At 40.1% G+C, this 21,440-nt stretch overlaps 1 protein-coding gene across 6 annotated transcripts in view; it reads left to right on the plus strand.

Annotated features, from left to right (window-relative positions):
- Window positions 1-21,440, plus strand: part of dyrk1aa (dual-specificity tyrosine-(Y)-phosphorylation regulated kinase 1A, a) — a 91,213-nt gene that overhangs the window by 43,088 nt on the left and 26,685 nt on the right. For all 6 annotated transcript variants that reach the window (XM_041211135.1, XM_041211137.1, XM_041211136.1 and 3 more), the window contains 2 exons: window positions 15,103-15,302; window positions 20,423-20,542. In XM_041211135.1, coding sequence (XP_041067069.1) covers window positions 15,103-15,302; window positions 20,423-20,542 — 320 coding nt within the window. The remainder of the gene's footprint in view (window positions 1-15,102; window positions 15,303-20,422; window positions 20,543-21,440) is intronic.

Below are 21,440 nucleotides of genomic sequence, written 5' to 3' on the forward strand. Positions count from 1 at the left end.
TGTTAACTCCCTACATCGTGAGCTTTTATTTTCTGCAGTGAGATTTGAGGCACCTTATGAAATACCTTCTGAAACTCTGAGAACAGTACACGGACTGCTTCCCCTTTGTCTACAGCACCTGTTGCTCAGAGAGCTCCAATAAATTGTTTAAACGTGATTTCTGTTTCACAAAACCATGTTGACTCTGCCTGATTACCTTGAATTTTTCTAAGTGCCCTGCTATAACATCTTTTTAGCTTCTAACATTTTCCCTATGACTGATGTTAAGCTAACTGACGTATAGTTTCCTGCTTTGTGTTTATCGCCCGTTTTGAATAAAGGAGTTACGTTAGCTATTTTCCAATCTAATGGAACCTTCCCCGAATCTAGTGAATTTTCGTAAATTAGAACCAATGCGTTAATTATCTCACTAGCCACTTTTAAGTTCCTAAGATGAAATCCATCAGGACCCGGGGGACTTGTCAATCCGCAGTCCCAATGACTTGCTAAGTGCCGCCACTTCCCGGTTATTTTTTAAATTTCCCGAGTTCCTCCCTCCCTTCCAATTCCTGATTTACAGCTATTTCTAGGATGTTACTTGTATCCTCAATAATGGAGACCAATGCAAAATACCTATTCAATTCATCTGCCATCTTCTTATTTTCCATTATTAGCACCTCAGGCTCAGTTTCTATAGGCTCGCTTTGTTAACTTTTCTTTTCAATATATCTGTAGAAACTCTTACCATCTGTCTTTATATTTGTATCTGTCTTTCGAATTTTTGCCTCCTTATCAATATTTTAGTCATTTTTTGCACTGTTTTGTATTCTGTCCCATCTTCTGACCTGCCACCCATCTTTGCACAATTGTATGTTTTATCTATAAATTTGTTGTTTTAACTTTTTAAATTAACCATGGATGGTGGATCCTTCCCTTGGAATTTTTCTTTCGCATTGGAATGTATTTATTCTGTTTATTCTGAAATATCCCCTTGAATGTCTGCCACTGCACCTTTATTGACCTATCCCTTAACTTAAATTGCCAGCTCACATTCGCTAGCTCTGCTTTCATACGATGGTGACATTGAAAATCTTGGAATGAAGTAGACTTGTGGAGCAGTGATCAATATGGAATGCGCAGATCTACTGTTGAATCAGTGCAATATAAGAGAAAAATCAAATTGGTTCTCTTTTTCTGAATATGTGTTGCTTTAATAAACAAACTGGGTCCTGTGTCTGAACGCACACTCCGAAATCATTCAGTCTAAGCCAAATAGAGCCCTAGGTTTGAACAAGCCACTTTTCTTTTAACCAAGGGAAGGCATGGGAATCAGCAAATGTAGATTTAAAGGTGTATGAAACTCCCTTGTTCTCAATTGCTGAAGGAGTTGACTTTTCACTCTGAGCCTCCTGTTCTGTCCATCTTGCTCCATTTGAGTGCATCAAAGCCTTTTTGTCACTTTTAATCAGCTACGCCTAATTGAGCTTGTGACTCCACCCCCACCAACATAACCTGTAATTCTAATCCTGATTAACTCTTTCGACTGCGTACATTTCCGTGGCGTTTTATTCAGAAAATAACACAATACGGAGAATTGGGATCTACAGTTTATAGTCACCTACACAAAAGGCTAGAGGACAATATACCATTATTTGAGATTGGGATTGAGAATCAGAGGGCACAGATTTAAGTTAATTGACAAAACAAATAATGGTGTGATGAGGCAAAAGTATTTTGCACAGTGAATGGCTAGGATCTGGAATGCACTACCTGAGTATGTGATGGAGGCAAGTTCAACCGAGGCATTCAAAAGAGAATTTGATTGGTATGTGAAGAGAAAGAATGTGCGGGGGAAAAAGGCAGGAGAGTGGCACTTTGTGAATTGCTCCTTCAGAAGCTTGCACAGACATGATGGACTGAATGGCCACCTCTTGTCCTGGAACTATTGTACGCTTCTATGCTGAAACTTTACAGTGCTATTTTGAAACCATGCCTTGAGTGTTTTGTCCTCTTAATGGGAAACATTCATCTCTGGAGGGAACGCTGAGAAGAGGTGCAAGGCTGAATTTCTAATTTTGGTTTTAGGAAGTTCTTCCATGCATGTGGGGATAAATATTTGAATTGGACCTCTGCATTGTGTAGCGTCGACAAAAACCTTTTTAATAATTTGAGACAATAGATGATGAGATGCTTGCTTTTGGCAGTAGGGGTCAGTAATTTGTTCTGGATTGGTGGATTCAGATGATTTTGTTCATCAATATTTGTCTGTTGCCAGATGCCTTTCACAAAGATGAAAATGCGATGATGTGTAATGCAAGTAAAATTGGTGTTTTATGGTGGTTTTTGTTTCCACCAAGCTTTGGTTTTGATTAAATAGCAAAAACATGATTTTCACACACTGTCCACTTCTGATGTATACAATTAAATGCTTTAATGCTGAGCTCTTAATTGGAAATTAGATTTTTTTTTGTTTCGTTTTGGCGCATTTTGTGAATTTTGCTGAATGTGCACGGGTATGAAATAAGCATGAAACTAATCTGTTAAGCACATTGTGTGTTCATAGAATATATGGAGAGGACTGGTGGCTTATTCAAAATAAACTGGTGGTGGACCGCCATTTCACAGTTTTCAGTTATGTGGTTAGAACCAGGCCAGTTATTTTGCATTAACTGCCATTAACATATGTTCTCTTCATGTAATATAAAGGATATTTTGAGTTTAGAAATGTCCCTAAGCACAATATTAGATAGTTCTTAATGCACATTTTTCAGACTTTTTATTTAAAAGCCCTTGCGCTTCTAATTTACTGAAGACAAACTGCCAAGACTTAATTGTTATTACCTGTATGTATCACAAATATAGTTTCCAATTTTAAACTGTTGTCAATTAAGCTTGATCACTGCTTCCTATGAATTGAATCCAAGTTGCATCCCTAACTAAACTGTTCTGTAACAGTGCAGACAACTGGGCAGCATTGTCAATAGATGATGTCACCCCCATTGACAGAATCAATCATACATGCTTCTGAAAAGAAGCTGCTGTTGAATTACTTGCTTGTGGCACAGCTCCACACCAGAGTGAAAGTCCATTTTAGTGCTCTTTTGGGATTATCTAAAAACTGTGATAAGCACTGTATGTCATATTGACTTCAGTAAAGAAAAAAGATAACGATTAACCAGCAACCCAGTGAATCAAATGGATGCCTTAAAGTTTGCAGGGTAAAGTTTGAATAGAAGTATCTCTCTCTTATCACCATTGTTGAATCTTTATTGAAATCATTCATAGTGAATCATAGTGATTCTAAAAATCTTTCAATGAAGTAATAGTCTTTCTTGAAAGTTTTATATTTGATACTTTGAAGAAAGTTCCCAAGATGTTGAATTATTTTGATTTTAAGGAACAATATAATTTCTCATTTTTACATTATTGGGTGGTGTCACAATATGTAAGTGGCCCTTGTAATTTTAATCCTAAAATAGCGACCAACTGTTAAGGTGGTGTGCAGTCTAACCTGTGTAGATGTTGTCTTGGAAACTCCTAATTGCTTGTATAATTTAAAATTATGGTATTGCTTGTAACAATATATATTTAGGGAAATAATGCAGGTTCTATCTTCAATGAATAATCTGACTACTTGGCGGAATAATTTCAGAAGAAGTTTGCTTATTTGCAAGATTTTTTTTTGTCTATATAAAACTGTGAACCAGAATGAAGACTTTGGGCGGAATTTTATGTCAGTGGGATTTTATGGTCCTGCCAAACTTGCTGGAGTTGTGAATGGCTCGCCCATTTTATGGCACCCCTCCCCCCCCGCCGAGACGGGAATCTAAAATTCCACCCTTGAAAACGGCAGAGTGCGTGTTTGACACCTGAAGATTTCACGATAGGTATATCAAGATGGATCGTGGTTACTTTTTTGTTTTTAAAACCATGCACTTTTGAATAAAGCTTTGACTAGATAACAATTTGACAACTCTTTGTTTTCATAGTTGATCATAACTTTAATTTACAATTATAGTCATAAATATATTCTAGTCCATTTGGTAGCTTCATTATGAATCCTGTGTATTTTTCCCGGTCCACACACGTCTGGCTTTACAGTTCCTTTACTTGGCTTCCCAAAAACTCGTTTGCCATTTTGACTCACAAGTGTCTTATCATGGTTTAGATTTTGCATTAAAGAATTAGAACTAGCAGGATTTATTAAAGCCACAGAGGTTACTTTTTCACTTTTTTGGCACGTTATCAACTATCTAAATAAAGATGCGGGAAGAAAAATAATAACTAAAAGATGGTGAACTAAGGGGGTTGAGGGCCACGATAAAGAATTAGTAAGAAAAGGCAAGCAACACCAAACCAAATTATCAAAAATAGCAAGGTTGAATTGAGGTGCAAACTAGAACAGAAAATATATAGAAGGATTTTTCAGTCTTAAGAGGCGGTGAGGTAGGTATTTTATCAATTTTGTTCAAGTTGGTTTGTTTTTAAAATAAAACATTTGTTTTCATCTGAAATATGGGATGTTAAACTGGATGACTCATTTCTTTGACTTTTTTTAGTTGATCTCATTTCTCAATATGTTTTCAATGTTATTTGAAAGCATCATTTGACTCAATCTTCAGAAAAATGCACCAAATACCACTTTACACACAAAAGGAAAAGCTGGGAGAAGTCGAGCCATCCTCTTTTCACATCTTTGATTGATCGGACCTCTGCATCATTTAATTTTTTTTGCTTTACCAATCATCTTTCCTGCCCCACCTTCTCTCAAGTCACTGACTCAATCTCTTGTGCAGGCGTGTTAACAGCTTCCAACACCAAGTGACCATTATGTAGAACTTGTCCTATTATGTTCTCGTAGGCTGTTCAGTTGAATTTTTATGTACCTAACCTTAACTTCACATGCAAATATTGTAGGAGGGCTCAGTGAATGTTTTGTTAATGGGGAGGGGATAAGCAGTGTCATCAAGTTGAATCCATGATGCCACATCTACAATGGAAATTAGTATGGCAGTTCCACTGGTGTGATACAATAGCAAGGAAAGCCTGCTACTGCAGAGTCCTGATTTACAAAGCACGAGTGGAAAGAAAGGGAGCTGGATATCTAAGCTCAATTCTAGATACCCCGGCAAGCTGTACCATAATGTGGGAGGTTGCACTTAGTGGATAAACAGTGGGAATGTTACCGTTCTCTGTGATGCTGAGTAACATTGCCATAGCTGATTAAATTCTCCTAACCTGGAGGGTCCAAAGCTTTGACTTGTTCCACCTGCACCAAAGCATGCTCAACTTCAGCTGAATGCATCCCTACTGAAACTGTGCACTTCATATTGGGCAAATAGAAATTGCACTTGCGGATTTGTCAGTCACTTTTAAAACATGCTGAGGTTCATGATGTCAAATGAGAAATATTTCTAACCCCTCCCCTGCCCTTGGGCTAGATACCAATTATGCTGAGGCCAATTTTAGTGTCTGAGATGAGCTAATGTCACAACTGGGGGATTGAATTCATGCCTTTGTTGGTTTGCACTATCCACTACCCTGCTGGCAGCAGGTAAGATCTGCTGAGCCATCTATAGTGCTTATATAACAAATCTGTTATTGACTAAAGTGTTTTGCTATAGAATTTTCAAACCTCAATTTATCATAACAAAATAAAATCCTCTGTGTGCAAAATATTTTCATTTTGCTGCATTTTCCCTTACACAGAGGTAAGTATTTCCTCATTTTCTGCCCCTCTTCTGAAATTGTTAATTCTTGCTAAAGTATTTTTCACGAGAATCTGCAGTATTGCACCCGAGTGGTCATCCTTTAACAGTTAATGATGGCAGGCTATTTTATCGTGAGATGTCACCACAAAGTCTGATCCTATCCAGTTGTATCTGCAACTTGGCTGCCACTCTTAACCTGAGTTCTCCAATTCCCACTTACATTGTTGACTACTTTCATTTCACCATCCCTGCACCTTCCGCATCGTCATCTTTCCAGTACCATAAGATTCTGAATCTTCTCGCTAGCCAGCTCACTGCCCAGTCAACTGTTACTCCTGTTGACAGTTCCAGATTCCAGTCTCTTGAATGACTGTACAACCTCCCTCTGTCTCTGCCTTGGTATCTTCCGCTATACCAGGGACACATTCTCTTGTTCTCTTTCCATGAACTATCACATCCAGCTCACTGATTATGGGTTATTCCAAGATTCTACCCATCTCTTATTTTCCACCGCAAACTTGCTTTTTGCATGGTCTAATTGTTGATGAATTTATTGCCCACAATAAATTGATCCCAACTGATTTCTCTTTCATCAAATCTCCTGCACCTGCGTGCACATAACTTAATCCAAATTGTATAGCTGATATGGTCAAGTTCTTTAGTCAACTTTAGTACTACTTCCTAGATAATATCTCTCAGCACCTTCTAATTCTCATATAATCATCTACCACTTTCCTCCTTCAAACCATGTAACTTTTCATCTTCAGTCATTTGGATCTAAACCTCTTGATCCCATTCTTTTCTGATTTCTCTGCCATATTGTCCCTACAGTGCACCCTTTACACAAATTTTGGAACTGACAGCCACTCCTTTGATCTTGCCATCCCACGTGTCCTCCTTCTGAGTGCTTAATCACAGACCACTATTTCCTCACCACCACTTGCTTGTTGCTTTTACTACCCATATCGCTTTAGCATAATTCAACTCCACTACTTTCATGGTTTTCCTCGTGAGGAAGGAAATCCGCAGCCTCTTTGTACAATAATCCTTCAATTTGCAACTCCTACTGCTGTGGTTCTCACCCTATGATGCTGTTGGCCTGTAATTTCTTTGCCTCTGTTCTATGTTTCTGTTACTACTGAAGCACTAACTGTCTCCTACTCTGTTATTTTTCTTGTATGATACCATCTCTTAATCTTAGGACTGCAAACTGAAGTGTACATGGCATGCAGCTGGCCCAATAATTCTTCACCATATCTGTATCAATCACATTAAGCTCTACTGTGCCTCATTCTCCTTGACCCAATTCTTGAGTTGTCCTGGAGGACAAAGGCAGCCCATGGTTCCTTTATGAAGCACTGACTTACCAAGCCCTATTCCCTGTTACATGTCCCAAACAAGTTATGAAGTAATCATGAAGAAAGTGTCTGTAGAAGTTCATATGTGTCTGTGAAGAGTCATATGGACTCAAAACATTAACTGTGTTCCTCTCCGCAGATGTTGCCAGACCTGCTGAGTTTTTCCAGGTATTTTTATTTCCGTAGAAGTGTGTTGGGCATTTTCTTTAAAGGGGGATGCCTGTGATTGTTGTTGTAAAAACTTGCTGCATCCTAAACCAAATTACTTGGCACATCAGTTTTGTTCGTGACCCAGTTTTGTCTTCCAACTTTAAACTGTTAGCAATGGGATTGTTGAGAAAGTGGTGAATGAAAAACCTAAAAACAAAAAATGCTCAAAATAGTCAGCAGATCAGGCAGTACCATTGGCAAAACAGTTACTGTCAGTTGATAACATTTTGTTTTTCCTTTTTTTCATCTAAAAATGCAAAACTTAGTTCACAAGATGAATTTATTAAGACCCTAATTTGACAGATTTTGGCATTGGGTAATTATTATGGTTCAAAGTATGGGATAAGAATCAAATGACTAAATACGCTAGAGTTTAGAAGAATTGATGATGTCATTGAAGCATAGAAGATTCTGATGGGGTTTGACAGGGTGTTGTGCACTGAGAGGTTGTTTCCCATGGCTGAGGAATCTGGAATATGAGGGCAGAGTCTCAGGATAAAGGGGTTGATCATTTAGGGCTGCAATGTGGAGAAAGTTCATCATTCAGGAGATTGTGAATCTAAGGAATTTTATACCCCAGACGGTTGTGGGTGCTTCATTGTTGAGTATGTTTAAGGCTGAGAGATAGCAAGTTTTGGTCTGTCAGGCAATTACAGGATATGGGAGTTGGCAAGAAAGTGAAGTTGAGGCTGAAATTCAGACATGGTTGTGTTGAATAGCGGAGCAGCTTGATGGGGCCATATGGTCTACTCCTACTTATGTTCTTATGACTGAAGCTTGTTGACTGACAAATGATGAACATGAAAGCTTTATTGCCAGCAAAACTGAGATGATCACCTTTGTAATAGAACCAGTCCTCTTTTAATGACACATTACTGTCTTAAGTGAATGCTTTTGTTGACCAAAACAATTGAGTTAGTATACAAATTGCTGCTTAAATTAGGCTTGATATTTGCAGACAGCATGGAGAATATACTAAAAGTTCATTTTTCAAGTACTTCAACTTGTAATTTTTTTAATTAATGGGATTCCTACAACTCCCCGCTTCTCTTCCTTGCTTTCCTCCTCTAAGAGACTATTTAAAACCCGCCTCTTTGACCAAGCTTTTGGTTATCTTATCTAATATCTCCTTAAGTGGCTCGGTGTCATAATTCTCCTGTGAAATACCTTGGGACGTTTCATTAAGTTAAAGGGGCTGTGTAAAAAAAAAAAAAATTGTTGTTCTATTGAGTCATCTTAACCTCTACACTGTACGGCAGCAGAAATTAGTTTGTCCAGTAATCTGTACTTCACAGATTATAACATTCATAAATTTTAGCAATTGATCAAGCTTTCATTCAGAATAAAATATTTATTGATGACACAAGTTGGAGCGGCAAATTTGCATTGAGCCTATCAAGCACCAGTGGGGGACTGCTTAAATTTGATAAATCTGTTTTCAAGTTTAATTGTACTTCTAAAAAGTATTCATTCCGTGTTGGCCACAAGAAGCAATTGGCCTTGAATTAAGTATGAATTGATTTCAGATCTACCGTACCAATTGAAGAAACAAAGCCAACACGTGTTGAATTGATCTTTCATGCCATAATTTCTAATTCAGGCATTTGCTGTAGTTTACCTCTGTTCCATCAAAAGGTCAGTAAAACTCCAATCACCTGCTACCATAATTTGTAGTCAATTACTTAATTAGTGAACTATTTACACAGCTGAAAGCTATCTATAACCATACTTAACTGAATAGCGGGGTGACTGCGGAAACATACAGCACTTTGCAAAAACATATGCACCATATATTTTTGTCAAACTAATGATATGGCTAAAAATTAGACATTTGCAGTGAATCCTTTTTAAACAGACATTCCCAAAGGAAGAGTCTCATTGAGAAATGCAGATAGTTTACATGCTAAAATATCTAAGATGTAATCCGAATCCACAGATTCCAAACTACAGACGTCCTTCAACATACCAAGCCAGTTTATATTTTAAAACAAGGGACAGAAACTGTTGCTAAGCTGCAGTATCTGGAAGGGCTGGAATCTCACTGGTGCTTCCTCTTGTAGCTTCCTTCCTTTTTGGCCCCAAATTCTCTTGGGCCCGTTGCTTTTTTTGAGGTCATTTTGTGAAGGTCAGCATGAGGTTGCAGCCTCACGTTGGTTTTGTGTAAGTAATGGCTTTTGTTAGCATTCATCGTGACAGAGAAACCATTCTGTCTCTGTAATTGAATTTGAATATATGACCATATCCCAGGGATAGAATGGTTTCTCTAGAGCAATGAATGTTGGGTAAAGAACTCTCCATTCGATAAAAGCAGCTTGTTTCAAAAAGCTCGCTTAACCATTGTGCTGACCTGTATGTTCACCAGCCTCCTGAATCAAGGAGAGCTTGTGAACAGTGAGAGACTGCCCTTTCCTGCTCTGTTACTGAGCCTATACAGTTTTTCAGCAACTGCTGATGGGCCCTCTCTCTGACCCTGCTGTCATCTTTTGCTTGACTGTTGATTGTGTATCTGCGTCTTTAAGGAGCTTTGACTTGGGGGTGTGCAGGTAGATGGCTGTTTAGGTTCATTGTGATGTACTAGTCTTTGAGTCTCAGTTATCAGCAACACTGCCAACAATTTACATTTATACGATGTAATAAAATGCCCCAATGTGCTTCATAGGAATGTTGACAAATAACATTTGACATTAAGTCACATAAAGAGGTGTTAGAAAGAAAGATTTATATTTATAAACACTTTGCATGATCACTGGAAATCAATAATCTTTGAAGTGCAGTCACTGTTGTAATGTGGAAATGCAGCAGCCAATTTGCACACAAAATTCACACAAACAGCAATGTGATCATGACAGGTAATCTGGTTTTTGGAAGGTGGAGATGGGGTTGGGCGGTAAATGTTGTCCAGGGCAGGGGGATAATTCCCTGCTTTTCTTCAAAATCATCTTGGAGGATCTTTTACATTCACCTGAACACGTAGATGGGACTGCAGTGTAACATCTCAACTGAAAGACAGCAGCTCTGTGCAGCACTCCTTTCGAACTACACTGGTGTCAGCCCTGGTTTTGCATTCAAGCCCTGGAGTGGGACTTGAACTTGGATACCAGTTGACTCAGAGGAGAGTGTTATCAACTGAGCCACAGGTGAAGAGCAGTTATGACAGGTGAGGTATTAAGAAGCATGTTAAAGTTTTAGGAAGGGACTTGCAGACCTTAGGGTCTCGGCAGCTGAAGGCACAAGCACCATTGATTGAGTGATTAAAATCGTGGATGTTCCAGGGGCCAAAATTGGACGAGCGTCAATTATCTGGTAGGGTTTAAGGCTAAAGGTAGAGAGGAGCAAGGCTGTGGAGAGATTTGAAATTAAGGATGATGATTTTAAAATCGGTCTTCCTGCAGCCTCAACCAGAAAATTGCAGTTTTGCAGCACACACTGTTTTCCTCTCAAACATTTTCAATCTGTCCCATGATTTGCCTTTGGATGCTTCATTGTACTGGCAGCCATTTGTTTTGCCCTTTGACTAAAGTTACTTACACCCTACTTGAAGTGAAAATGGTTTCAACTGAAATGGGAACTAAGGCTGCAAAATTAAGTGAACCGAATTTAACATTGACCTGGGGGAGGGGGGATTCTTTGCATTGTTGCAAATGATTAGGTGCTGATCATAATTTCAACAGGTTCTTCAATATTGTTGGAAATTTTTATCCATTACATTGTGGCCAATCTAAAATAAGGACAGCTGTGAAAAAAACAGGGACAGTTTCAGCCCCTAAGCTATTCGTAATTTACCAGTTTCACTATACCTTGATACTGAATGGAAACCACCAGGTATTTTGTGGGTGAAATTAATGTGCTAATTGCTATGGCTTTTCTGATCCTGCACCTTCAGTAGCAACAATTTACATTGCTGCATAACAAAATCAAATCAGAGGGAAAGCATTGAAAATGTAAAAACTTAAAAGGAAGTTGGTCTTTAAACTTGAGCACTAAGGTGTCTGAAATTCTGGAGTGTGAGGATCTGCTGCAAAATTTCAGTTTTGGCTTGGAAAGTCATTGTGTATGATTATCTCAAACTGCTGTGAAATACTAATTTCTACCATCTAAAGCTACTCTAAGTTCACTGTTGATTCTATACATGAGTGATCAGAAAACCTTTGCACACACAAGTGCTGACAGGTTGAGTATTCCAGAGCAGTGCAATGCAAAAGCAACTTTTTCTAAGTTTTTTTTTTACATTTTCTATGCTCTCCCTCTGGTTTGCTTTTGTCTTGTTGAGCTTAATTTAAAAAAAATTGTATCTTAAACACTTTTATTTGTATAGAAAACATCCTGTGGTATTTTGGTGAGGTGCAATTGGGGAAACAATGAATTGAACGGACACTAAACTATGGAGGGAACTTTAGAAAAAGAGAATTTTGGATGAATACATTGGTTTTGAGAAGTTGGAGAGCAATGTGGGGAAGCACAGCAAAAGGAGTGCCCGGAGTAAAGGTGAGGTGGCTGAAGCTCTGTCCCCAGTGCTGGACTGTAGGGAGAATAAGATGTACAAGTGGCTGAGTTAAATAACTGAAGGGCGTGCGAGGTGGCATAAGATGCATCTCTAATACAAAAAACTGGTTTACTTTTGTAGGGGTGATTTCTGAAGTCCTAACTTTTATGAAGTGGCATTAGAAGCTTATGACCAAAAGTTGCTTAGAGTATCTCCTGCAGCGTCTTGTGTGTGTTAGTGCATAGGAATATAAAATACTGCCAATTTCTTGTAGATTAATTAGTTTTGGAGTATTGTCACTTGGTTCCCAGTGAAGTATAATAGTGAGCTTGCACAACTTTTGTACTTTGCCCACTTGAACTGAAATCATCTAGCAGCACAGGTGCAGATTTTATTCTTGCAAATGCTTGGACTGAGCATTTTGAGCTATATGTGACAGTAGGTTGAAGGTACTGATGGTTAAGGCCTATCAATCATTGTGATGGCAGCCATTTGAGAGGTAAATTAAAGAGCATCAAAGGCAGCAGCAGTTATTTTTTGTATATTATAATGTAGTAGCATCAATGTATTCAGTAAGTACATGACAGTACAGATATATTCCGGGTCTCACTTTTAGTTACGTGAAACTGAGTTTGTCAGTTTTGTAGCAAGTTTCCTCTAAAATGAATTCATGGAACAATGGGTTAATTACTTTGTATTTGCTCTTGTGTTGCATTAGTGAGTTAAGTCAGGGAAGTTTACCTGAATCACCACTTAAGGCACTACAAATTGATCTGGCAGTGTTTAAAAACAAAATATTGCACAACTTTTGTTGAACTCAGCCATTTGAGTATTTGCTTCAGACAGAGTAAATCTCTTAGATCAGAACCTGTATAGAAATCTCCTACCATTTATTGATTTTGTGCTCAGGATCCAAGCAAAGAAGATGGTAATAATTGTTGTAACTTGGTGGTATGGTTATCAAGATTTTGCCTAAATGATAGGAGTGTCCAAAGTTAGTACAAAATCTGTTAATATTGTGGAATCCAACATCAGTTTGGTGGTGTCCAATCTAAAGCCCATTGTTCGTTTCCATTGAACCCTGAGCGTTCTGGGACACACAACCCAAAATCATGAATGCTCTGATTCTTGCAGTGTGGAAAAGGCTGGTCTTAATGTTGCCTCTTTGGTGGTTGATAAATATAAATCTTGCATAAGGATGACTTTCTCTCAAATTTTCATGAGTTGTGATTTTTTACCCAAAGAATGTATTGTACAAAGAAACTCACTTGGATTTTGTTTTAAATGGGTTGCAGCACAGAGATTAATGTTTGTCCTTTTTGTGGTTTTGGGTGAAACACATCTGCATGTAATGCTCGAAAGCATGTATCGTGAATTGAGGGCAAGGTTTTCATCAGTAGCTTGACAGTCATTACATGTTTCTTATTAAAGCATCCATGAAAATTACTTTTTAAACATAGCCATTTTCACTTATATTTTGGGGAAGCTTTTTAAAAATGTGGCCTTGGTTTTCCATCAGTTTACCTAATAATAGGTGAAGGCATTGTCATATAGCTGTACAGATCAGGTTCTAAACTTGGGGAAAAATACACAGCCTGAGTGAGGTACTCGGGGGAGGGGGTTCCTGTACAACAACTTTTTAAAAATTCATTCACCAGATGTGGGTTTCTTTGGCTGAGCCAGCATTTATTGCCCATCTCTAATTGCCCTTGAGAAGGTAGTGGTGAGCTGCCTTCTTGAACCACTGCAGTCCATATGATGTAGGCACACCCACAGAGCTGTTAGAAAGGGAGTTCCAGGGTTTTGACCCAGCGATTGTGAAGGAACAGTGATATATTTCCAAGTTAGGATGGTGAGTGACTTGGAGGGGAACTTCCAGGTGGTGGTGTTCTCATCTCTCTGCTGCCCTTGTCCTTCTAGATGTTAGTGGTCATGGATTAGGAAGGTGCTGTAGAAAGATCCCTGGTGAATTCCTGCAATGCATCTTGTAGATGGTACACGTTGTTGCTACTATGCCTTGGTGGTGGAGAGGGTGAATGTTTGTGGATGTGGTGCCACTGAAGTGGGCTGCTTTGACCTATGCTGTGTCAAGCTTCTTGGGTGTTGTGGAGCTGCACTCATCTAGGCAAGTGGGAAGTATTTCATCACACCCCTGACTTGTGCCTTGTTGATGGAGGACAGATTTGGGGAGTCAGGAGGTTAGTTACTCGTCGTAAGATTCTTAGCCTCTGACCTGTTCTTGTAGCCACAGTATTTATATGGCTAGTCCAGTTCAGTTTCTGGTCAATGGTAACCCCCAGGATGTTGATAGTTGGGGATTCAGTGATGGTAAAGCCATTAATCATCAAGGGACGATGGTTGGATTCTGTCTTGTTGGAGATGGTCATTCCCTGACAATTGTGTTGTGCAGATGTTATTTGCCACCTGTCAGCCCAAGCCTGGATATTGTCCAGATCTTGCTGCATTTGGACATGATGACTTGGGCATTGAAACAGCCCCGTGAATCAGCGAACATCCCCACTCCTAACCTTATGATGGAAGGAAGGTCATTGATGAAGCAGTTGGTTACGCCGAGGACACTACCCTGAAGAGCTCCTGCAGTGATGTCCTAGAGCTGAGATGACTGACCTCTAACAACCACAATCATCTCCTTTGTGCTAGGCATGACTCCAACCAAGGGAGAGTTTTCCCCCGATTCCCCTTGACTCCAGTTTTGCTAGGGCTCCTTGATGCCACACTCGGTCAAATGTGGCCTTGATGTCAAGGGCAGTCAGTCTCATCTCACCTGTGGAGTGCAGCTCTTTTGTCCAAGTTTGAGCCAAGACTGTAATGAGGCCAGGAGCTGAGTGGCCCTGGCGGAACCCAGTCTGGGTGTCAGTGAGCAGGTTATTGCTAAACAAGCGCTGTTTGATCGCACTGTTGATGACCACCTTCCATTACTGATGATCAAGAGTAGACTAATGGGGCGGTAATTGGCCAGGTTGGATTTGTCCTGCTTTTTATGTACAGGACATCCCTGAGCAATTTTCCACATAGCCGGTCAGATGCCAGTGTAATAGCTGTACTGGAACAGCTTGGCTAGGGGCACAGCAAGTTCGGGAGCACAAGTCTTTGCTGGAAGTTATTTCTGGAATATTGCCAGGGCCCATAGCCTTTGCAGCGTCCAGGGCCTTCAGTTGTTTCTTGATATCATGTGGAGTAAATCAAATTGTCTGAAGACTGACATCTGTGATGCTGGGGACCTCCGGATGAGTCAACATGAGTTTCAGGAAAGATAACTTGGTTATTAATTTTAGTTTCAATAGCCAAGAAGCAAAACTTTGTGATGAATAACCTTGTGGCTTTTTATTTCTTTCCTCAGGCGGAGAGACCTCAGCATGCAAACCTTCGACTGTTCGGCTTGCACCTTCATTTTCATTTCATGCTGCTGGCCTTCAAATGGCTACGCAGGTGCCTCATTCTCACCAGCAATACAGTGACCGTCACCAACAAACTATAAATGACCAGCAGGTGCCTGCATTATCCTACACTGACCAGCTTCAGCCAACTGTAACGAATCAGGTATGGATCCCAATTTTGAGACCGTGCATGACAGATCTGTTTCTGTAGTACTGCGCCAGCTGATTTCTAAATCCTTCAGATTTACTGCTGAACTAATATTTTCAAGTTCTTTTAAAAATCAGGCAGACGCAAAAAGAATGTACCAAAGGGTTCTGTGACCTGCTTTAGTTAGTTAAGTTAGAACCATGACTTTTGCATAGGCTATCAAAGATTACAGATGCTGTAGTTGCTTGAGTAGGCTTGCATTGTCCTTTTTAAATGTTTAACAGCCTAAAATTTGACCGCCAGATTTGCAACTTTGAAGAGTTTGTGAGTATTACTATTCTATGAAGCTAATGCAGATTGCAGTAACAAAAATGATGGTTATTTCAAGTTGATTATAAATTCCCAGCATGATTAACAGGGAGGAGTGTCATATAATTGGAGGGATGAGTTGGTTGTATTTGAGAATCATTAAGTTAAAATTTTAGTTTCAGGGATGTACAGTGGGCTAAGTGAGTTGCTATGACTACTATGCCTGTATATTTTGTTTGAATATGATGGGGTAGGTGATTGTCGAATAGTGGGGTTGTGCATAATTTTGGCAGAGTATGATGGATGGGGAGGCTCGTTATTTTCTCAGTTTGTTACTCATCACTGAGGAAAGAGAAGACATTTAAACCAAGGCTGAATCAGAAAAGACGCCTAACCAATGGCCAAAGAGGAGAAGCACTGCAGTAAGGAGGGAGAAAAGATACTCGATCTGTGAGGAAGAAGAAAGTAGGGAGATTTAAAGAATGTAGTGTGTACAGACGAGTAATTTAATTACGAAGATGAGACATTCTTGTCCTTTTTTGTTGTCATAAATGTCTTGTTTGAATTAGAATTTCTGAAATTTATGACTTGATTGAACATAACTTACTGGAGTATCCTTCTACTTAAAATGTAGGAATTTTCTAAGTCAACCCATTCCTCTCAGTTCATGGAGCCTCACATTCTTAACACTGATTCTATTTCAGCCAGACATTTGTAGGCACTGGCTGTCAAACCGTTCTGTAAGTTTTTAAAATTCATTTACGGGATGTGGATGTTGCTGGCTATGCCGGCATTTATTGCCCATGCCTTCTTGAACCGCTGCCGTTCTTAAGGTGTAGGTACACCCACTGTGCTGTTAGGGAGGGAGTTCCTGGATTTAGACCCAGTGACAATGAAGGAATGGCAATATATTTCGAAGTCAGGTAGCTGAGTGGCTTGGAGAGGAACTTCCAGATGGTGGTGTTCCCGTCTATCTGTTTACCGTGTCCTTGTAGATGGTAGTAGTCGTGGGTTTTGACGGTACTGCCTAAGGAGCCTTGGTGAGTTACTGTGGTGCATCTTGTAGATGGTACACACTGCTGCCACTGTGCGTCGGTCATGGAGGGAGTGGATATTTGTGGATGCGGTGCCAATCAGGTAGACTGCTTTGTCCTGAACGGTGTCAAGTCATCTTGTGTTGTTGGAGCTGCACTCATCCAGGCAAGTGGAGAGTACTCCATCACGCTCCTGACTTGTGCCTTGTGTCGACAGGTTTTGTGGAGTCAGGAGGTGAGATACTTGCCGCAGGATTCTTAGCTTCTGATCTGCTCTTGTAGCCACAGTATTTATATGACTACTCCGGTTCAGTTTCTGGCCAATGGTAATCCCCAGGATGTTGATAGTGGTGGATTCCGTGATGGTAATGCCATTGAATGTCAAGGGGCGATGGTTGGATTCTCTCTTGCTGGAGATGGTCATTCCCTGACATTTGTGTGGTGCGAGTGTTACTTGCCACTTGTCAGCCCAATGCTGGATATTGTCCAGGTCTTGGTGCATTTGGACATGGACTGCTTCAGTGCCTGAGTCGTCGTGAATGGTACTGAACATTGTGCAATCATCAGCGAACAACCCCACTTCTGACCTTATGATAGAAGGAAAGTCATTGATGATGCAGTTGAAGATGGTTAGGCTGAAGACACTACACTGAGGAGCCCCTGCGGTGATGTCCTCGAGCTAAGATGATTGACCTCCAACAACCAGAGCCCTCCCCCTTTGTGCTATATATGACTCCAACCAGTGGAGAGTTTTCCCCCTGATTCCCATTGACTCCCGTTTTGCTCGGACTCCTTGACCCAACAGTCGGTCAGATGCTACCTTGATGTCAAGGGCAGTCAGTCTCTCCTCACCTTGGGAGTTCAGCTCTTTTGTCCATGTTTGAACCAAGGCTGTCATGAGGTCAGGAGCTGAGTGGCCCTGGCAGAACCCAAACTCAGCGTCATAGAGCAGGTTATTGCTGAGCGAGTGGGGGAATATGCTGATCCATGAGGGATTGTGGTTAAGTCCAATTCTGTTGCTGCTCATAACCCACAGCGCCTCCAGGAGGCCCAGTTTTGAGTTGCTAGGTCTGTTCAAAATCTATCTCATTTAGCACAGTGGTAGTGGCACACAACATAGTGGAGGGCCTCTTCATTGTGAAGATAGGACTCGGTCTCCACAAGGACTGTGCGCTGGTCATTTCTGTCGATACTGTCGTGGACAGATGTGTCTGCAGTAGGCAAGTTGGTGAGGATGAGGTCAAGTATTTCCTTCCCTGTTGTAGGTTCCCTCCACCCTTGCAATAGACCCGGCCTAGCAGCAATGATTTTTAGGACACAGCTAGCTCGGTCTGTGGTGATGCTACTGTGTCACTCTTGGTGATGGACATTGAAGTCCCCCGCCCAGAGTACATTCTGTGCCCTTGCCACCCTCGGTGCCTCCTTCAAGTAATGTTGAACATGGAGGAGTACTGTTTCATCAGCTGAGGGGGACAACACGTGGTAATCATCAGGAGGGTTCCTTGACATGCTTGGCTTGATGCCATGAGACATCATGGCGGCTGGATTCAATTTTGAGGACTCCCAGGGCAACTCCCTCCTGACCATATACCACTGTGCTGCCACCTCTGCTGGGTATGTCCTGGCCCACTGGCAGGAAAGATGGTGATGCTTTCTGGGACATGATCTGTAAGGTATGATTCCATGAGTATGGCTGTCAGGCTGTTGCTTGACTCATCTGTGAGACAACTTTCTCAACTTTAGCACAAGCCCCCAGATGCTAGTAAGGAGGACTTTGCAGGGTCAATAGGGCTGGCTTTGCCGTTGTCATTTCCGGTGCATCGGTTGATGCCAGGTGGTCAATTTGGTTTCATTTCTTTCTATTGACTTTTTTTAAGTGGTTTGATACAACTTAGTGGCTTTCTGGGCCATTTCAGAAGGCATTTAAGAGTCAACCAAATTACTCTGGATGTGGAGCCTTATGTAGGCCAGACCATGTGAGGACAGCAGATTTCCTTCCCTAAAGGACATTAGTAAACCAGATGGGTTTTTACGACAATTGATGATGGTTTCATAGTCATCTTTCCAGATTTCTAGCGAATTCAGATTCCACCATCTGTCATGGTAGGATTTGAACCCGGACCCCCAGACCCTCTGGTTTTCTGGATTACCAGTCCAGTGACAGTACCACTGTCCTCAGTTGCCTTACAGTAATTTTTTAATGGTACCACAATTCCCTTTTCTTTTAAATTTTTATATAAATGTCTTATCAGAATTGGAGTTAGTTGTACACTGTGACCTGGGCCCTAAGGTTAGGTCATACCATAATGTTTCAGTGGGCTTTAGGATGCATTCTTCACTGTTATGTTCTGGCTAATGCACTGGGTTCTTTAGCTGGTTGGGTCAAACTATGAAAAGGTTTTAATCTGGAGCATTTGTGGAGAAGCTAATTTAGAGTTGGTGATTGGAGTGCAATTAATCTGTCAAGACAAGAGTTGTTACTTCCAATAAGAGGCCCTCCCTTTGCTTGAACCTCATGGGCCATGCTTTTGTGGTATGTATAGAATGAAAAAGAAATCAATTACCTACAAACATGATATTCATTCTTCACATCAGAAAGATCATCTATGTTCAAAGCTTCAATCAAAATATTATTTGGTGGCCACCTTTCTTCTGGTTAAAAGAGCGTGGAGGTTATTAACTTTCCCTGTGCCATTTAAAAGCTAAACTAACATGCGCCAAAGGTTTCCCCTGTTTTCCAGCTTAATCTTAACTGGGATAACCCTGCAATATATCAGATATGCTTCAGCTAAAAGAATGAACAAGGCTACCAGACGTACATCTTTTTTGCACACTCTGATCCAGGAATACTTGCAGTTGGTTCTGCCTGTGTTAAGTATTCAATTGAATACTTCATTGCTGTCAATGCATTTTTTTCAATCTAAGCTTTCAACAGGGATTTCTGTTTCATAAAATAGTTAGGATTTTTAGTTTATTTCATTTGGTTGTTCAAATGTGTACATAAGTCAGACCGATCACAGACTACAACCGTGAAATACATTTAAGGGAACCCTATTGCCATAATTCAGGATTTTGTAGTAGTCTGAGCAGAATTAACCTATTAAGATCACAACGCTGGCTTCTTGGAAAGTGACCATAACAAGTCCTAATTGCTTTCATATTCACATGTATGAGTGCATTTTTGTAAGGGGTTGGGGGAAGGGGCAGCATCTGATTGATTGATTGACTTTCACATAAAGTGGAATAATGCTTAACTTTGGAATGTGTATTTATTTGTTTTCTTTTTAAACTTGTTTTCTATCTTTGCACTTTGGGACTCTACAGTGGGTTTTTCAATTTGCATCTCTATTTATGGAAACTATTAGCTTTTAAAATATTTTCAAGAAGTTCAATTTTTTTTGCTCATTTTTTGTAAGACCTTCAGCATAATGGTGACAATTATTGGTTCTTGGATATCATCTTGAATATACTCCATGAAAGGTTGATAGAAGCAGATTCAAAACTTTCAAAAGGGACTTGAATATATACTTGAAAAGGAAACTATTACATGGCAATGGGGAATGAAAACAGTGGGATTGATTGGATAGCACTTTCAAGAGCACCATGAACAAAATGGCAGCCTCCTGTAATGTAAGATGCTATAATTACACAAATACTGGTTTATTAATCTATCAAGTGTAGTAAATATCTTTTCATGATCTGATGCATAAGTTTTCTAACATGGTTTGTAAATATATTATGTCTTATGAAGGAATGTTCCTTAAAATAATAAAATTTCCCTATTTATTTCAGGTAATGCCTGATGTTGTCATGTTGCAGAGGCGAATGCCCCAAACGTTCCGTGACCCTGTCACTGCTCCGCTGAGGAAACTCTCCGTAGATTTGATCAAAACGTACAAACACATTAATGAGGTAAAGCTCTCAATTTTATGAGTTCTACTTTTGAACTATACTAATGAATTTTCTGCAATTGCTGGAAGATTTTGCAATGTTCAGTTACTTGTTTGAAGTAATTTGATTTGTGATTTCGGTCTATTCATAAATAACAATTTTTTGAGTTAGGGCATTTATCAGTTTATTTTTGCATAACTGTTGCTAGCTAAGAAGGGAGAGAGAGAGAAGGTGATGTGTGCAGATCCCCCAGCTTGAGCTCACCATCTTGCATCCTCGTTCTGCCAGGCTGCACTATTTCTTTCCCACCCCACCATCCTCATTTATCCTAATACCATACTCTGTGGGTTATTGTTTCCTTCTCCCCTGGACTAAATGAGACAGTGGCTCATCTGCTTTTACCCCTCACTCCTTGAATTCTCACACTATTGTATGTCATCAGTCAGTTCAAGTATCCAACACACATTGAAACCAGCTAATGATGGTTCCACACACGTGCATATGTAGCTCCGTTTCAGATTTGAGTTTTCGCTGTCTTATTTTTGTTTGTGTGATTGAGATTGTCATTTAAGGGGTAATGAAACAGGTGGGAGCTGCAAGGAGTGAAATAGCTGTTGGGGTCAAATGGGGTGAGTTACTATCTTTGTGGAGGTTGAAGAGCAGCATTAAACAACAAGGATTGACACTTAGTATCAACAAAATTGAAACAGTTCACAAACTCATTTAAATAATATGGTCTGTAATTTACCTCCTAGTTCCCCCTGGACATTGTTGTGAGCAATTCACCGGTTGGTGGGGTGGAAAAATCATACAGGCCTTAAATCTTTTTTTCATTTCTTTCAATTGTTCACTTCAGTATTTTTGTAACTAAAATAAAGGATATGAGGGGAAGAGGTTGTTTGACAATCAAGCAGATAAG

Source organism: Carcharodon carcharias, chromosome 18 (genome assembly GCF_017639515.1).
Source record: "Carcharodon carcharias isolate sCarCar2 chromosome 18, sCarCar2.pri, whole genome shotgun sequence".
NCBI lineage: Eukaryota > Metazoa > Chordata > Chondrichthyes > Lamniformes > Lamnidae > Carcharodon > Carcharodon carcharias.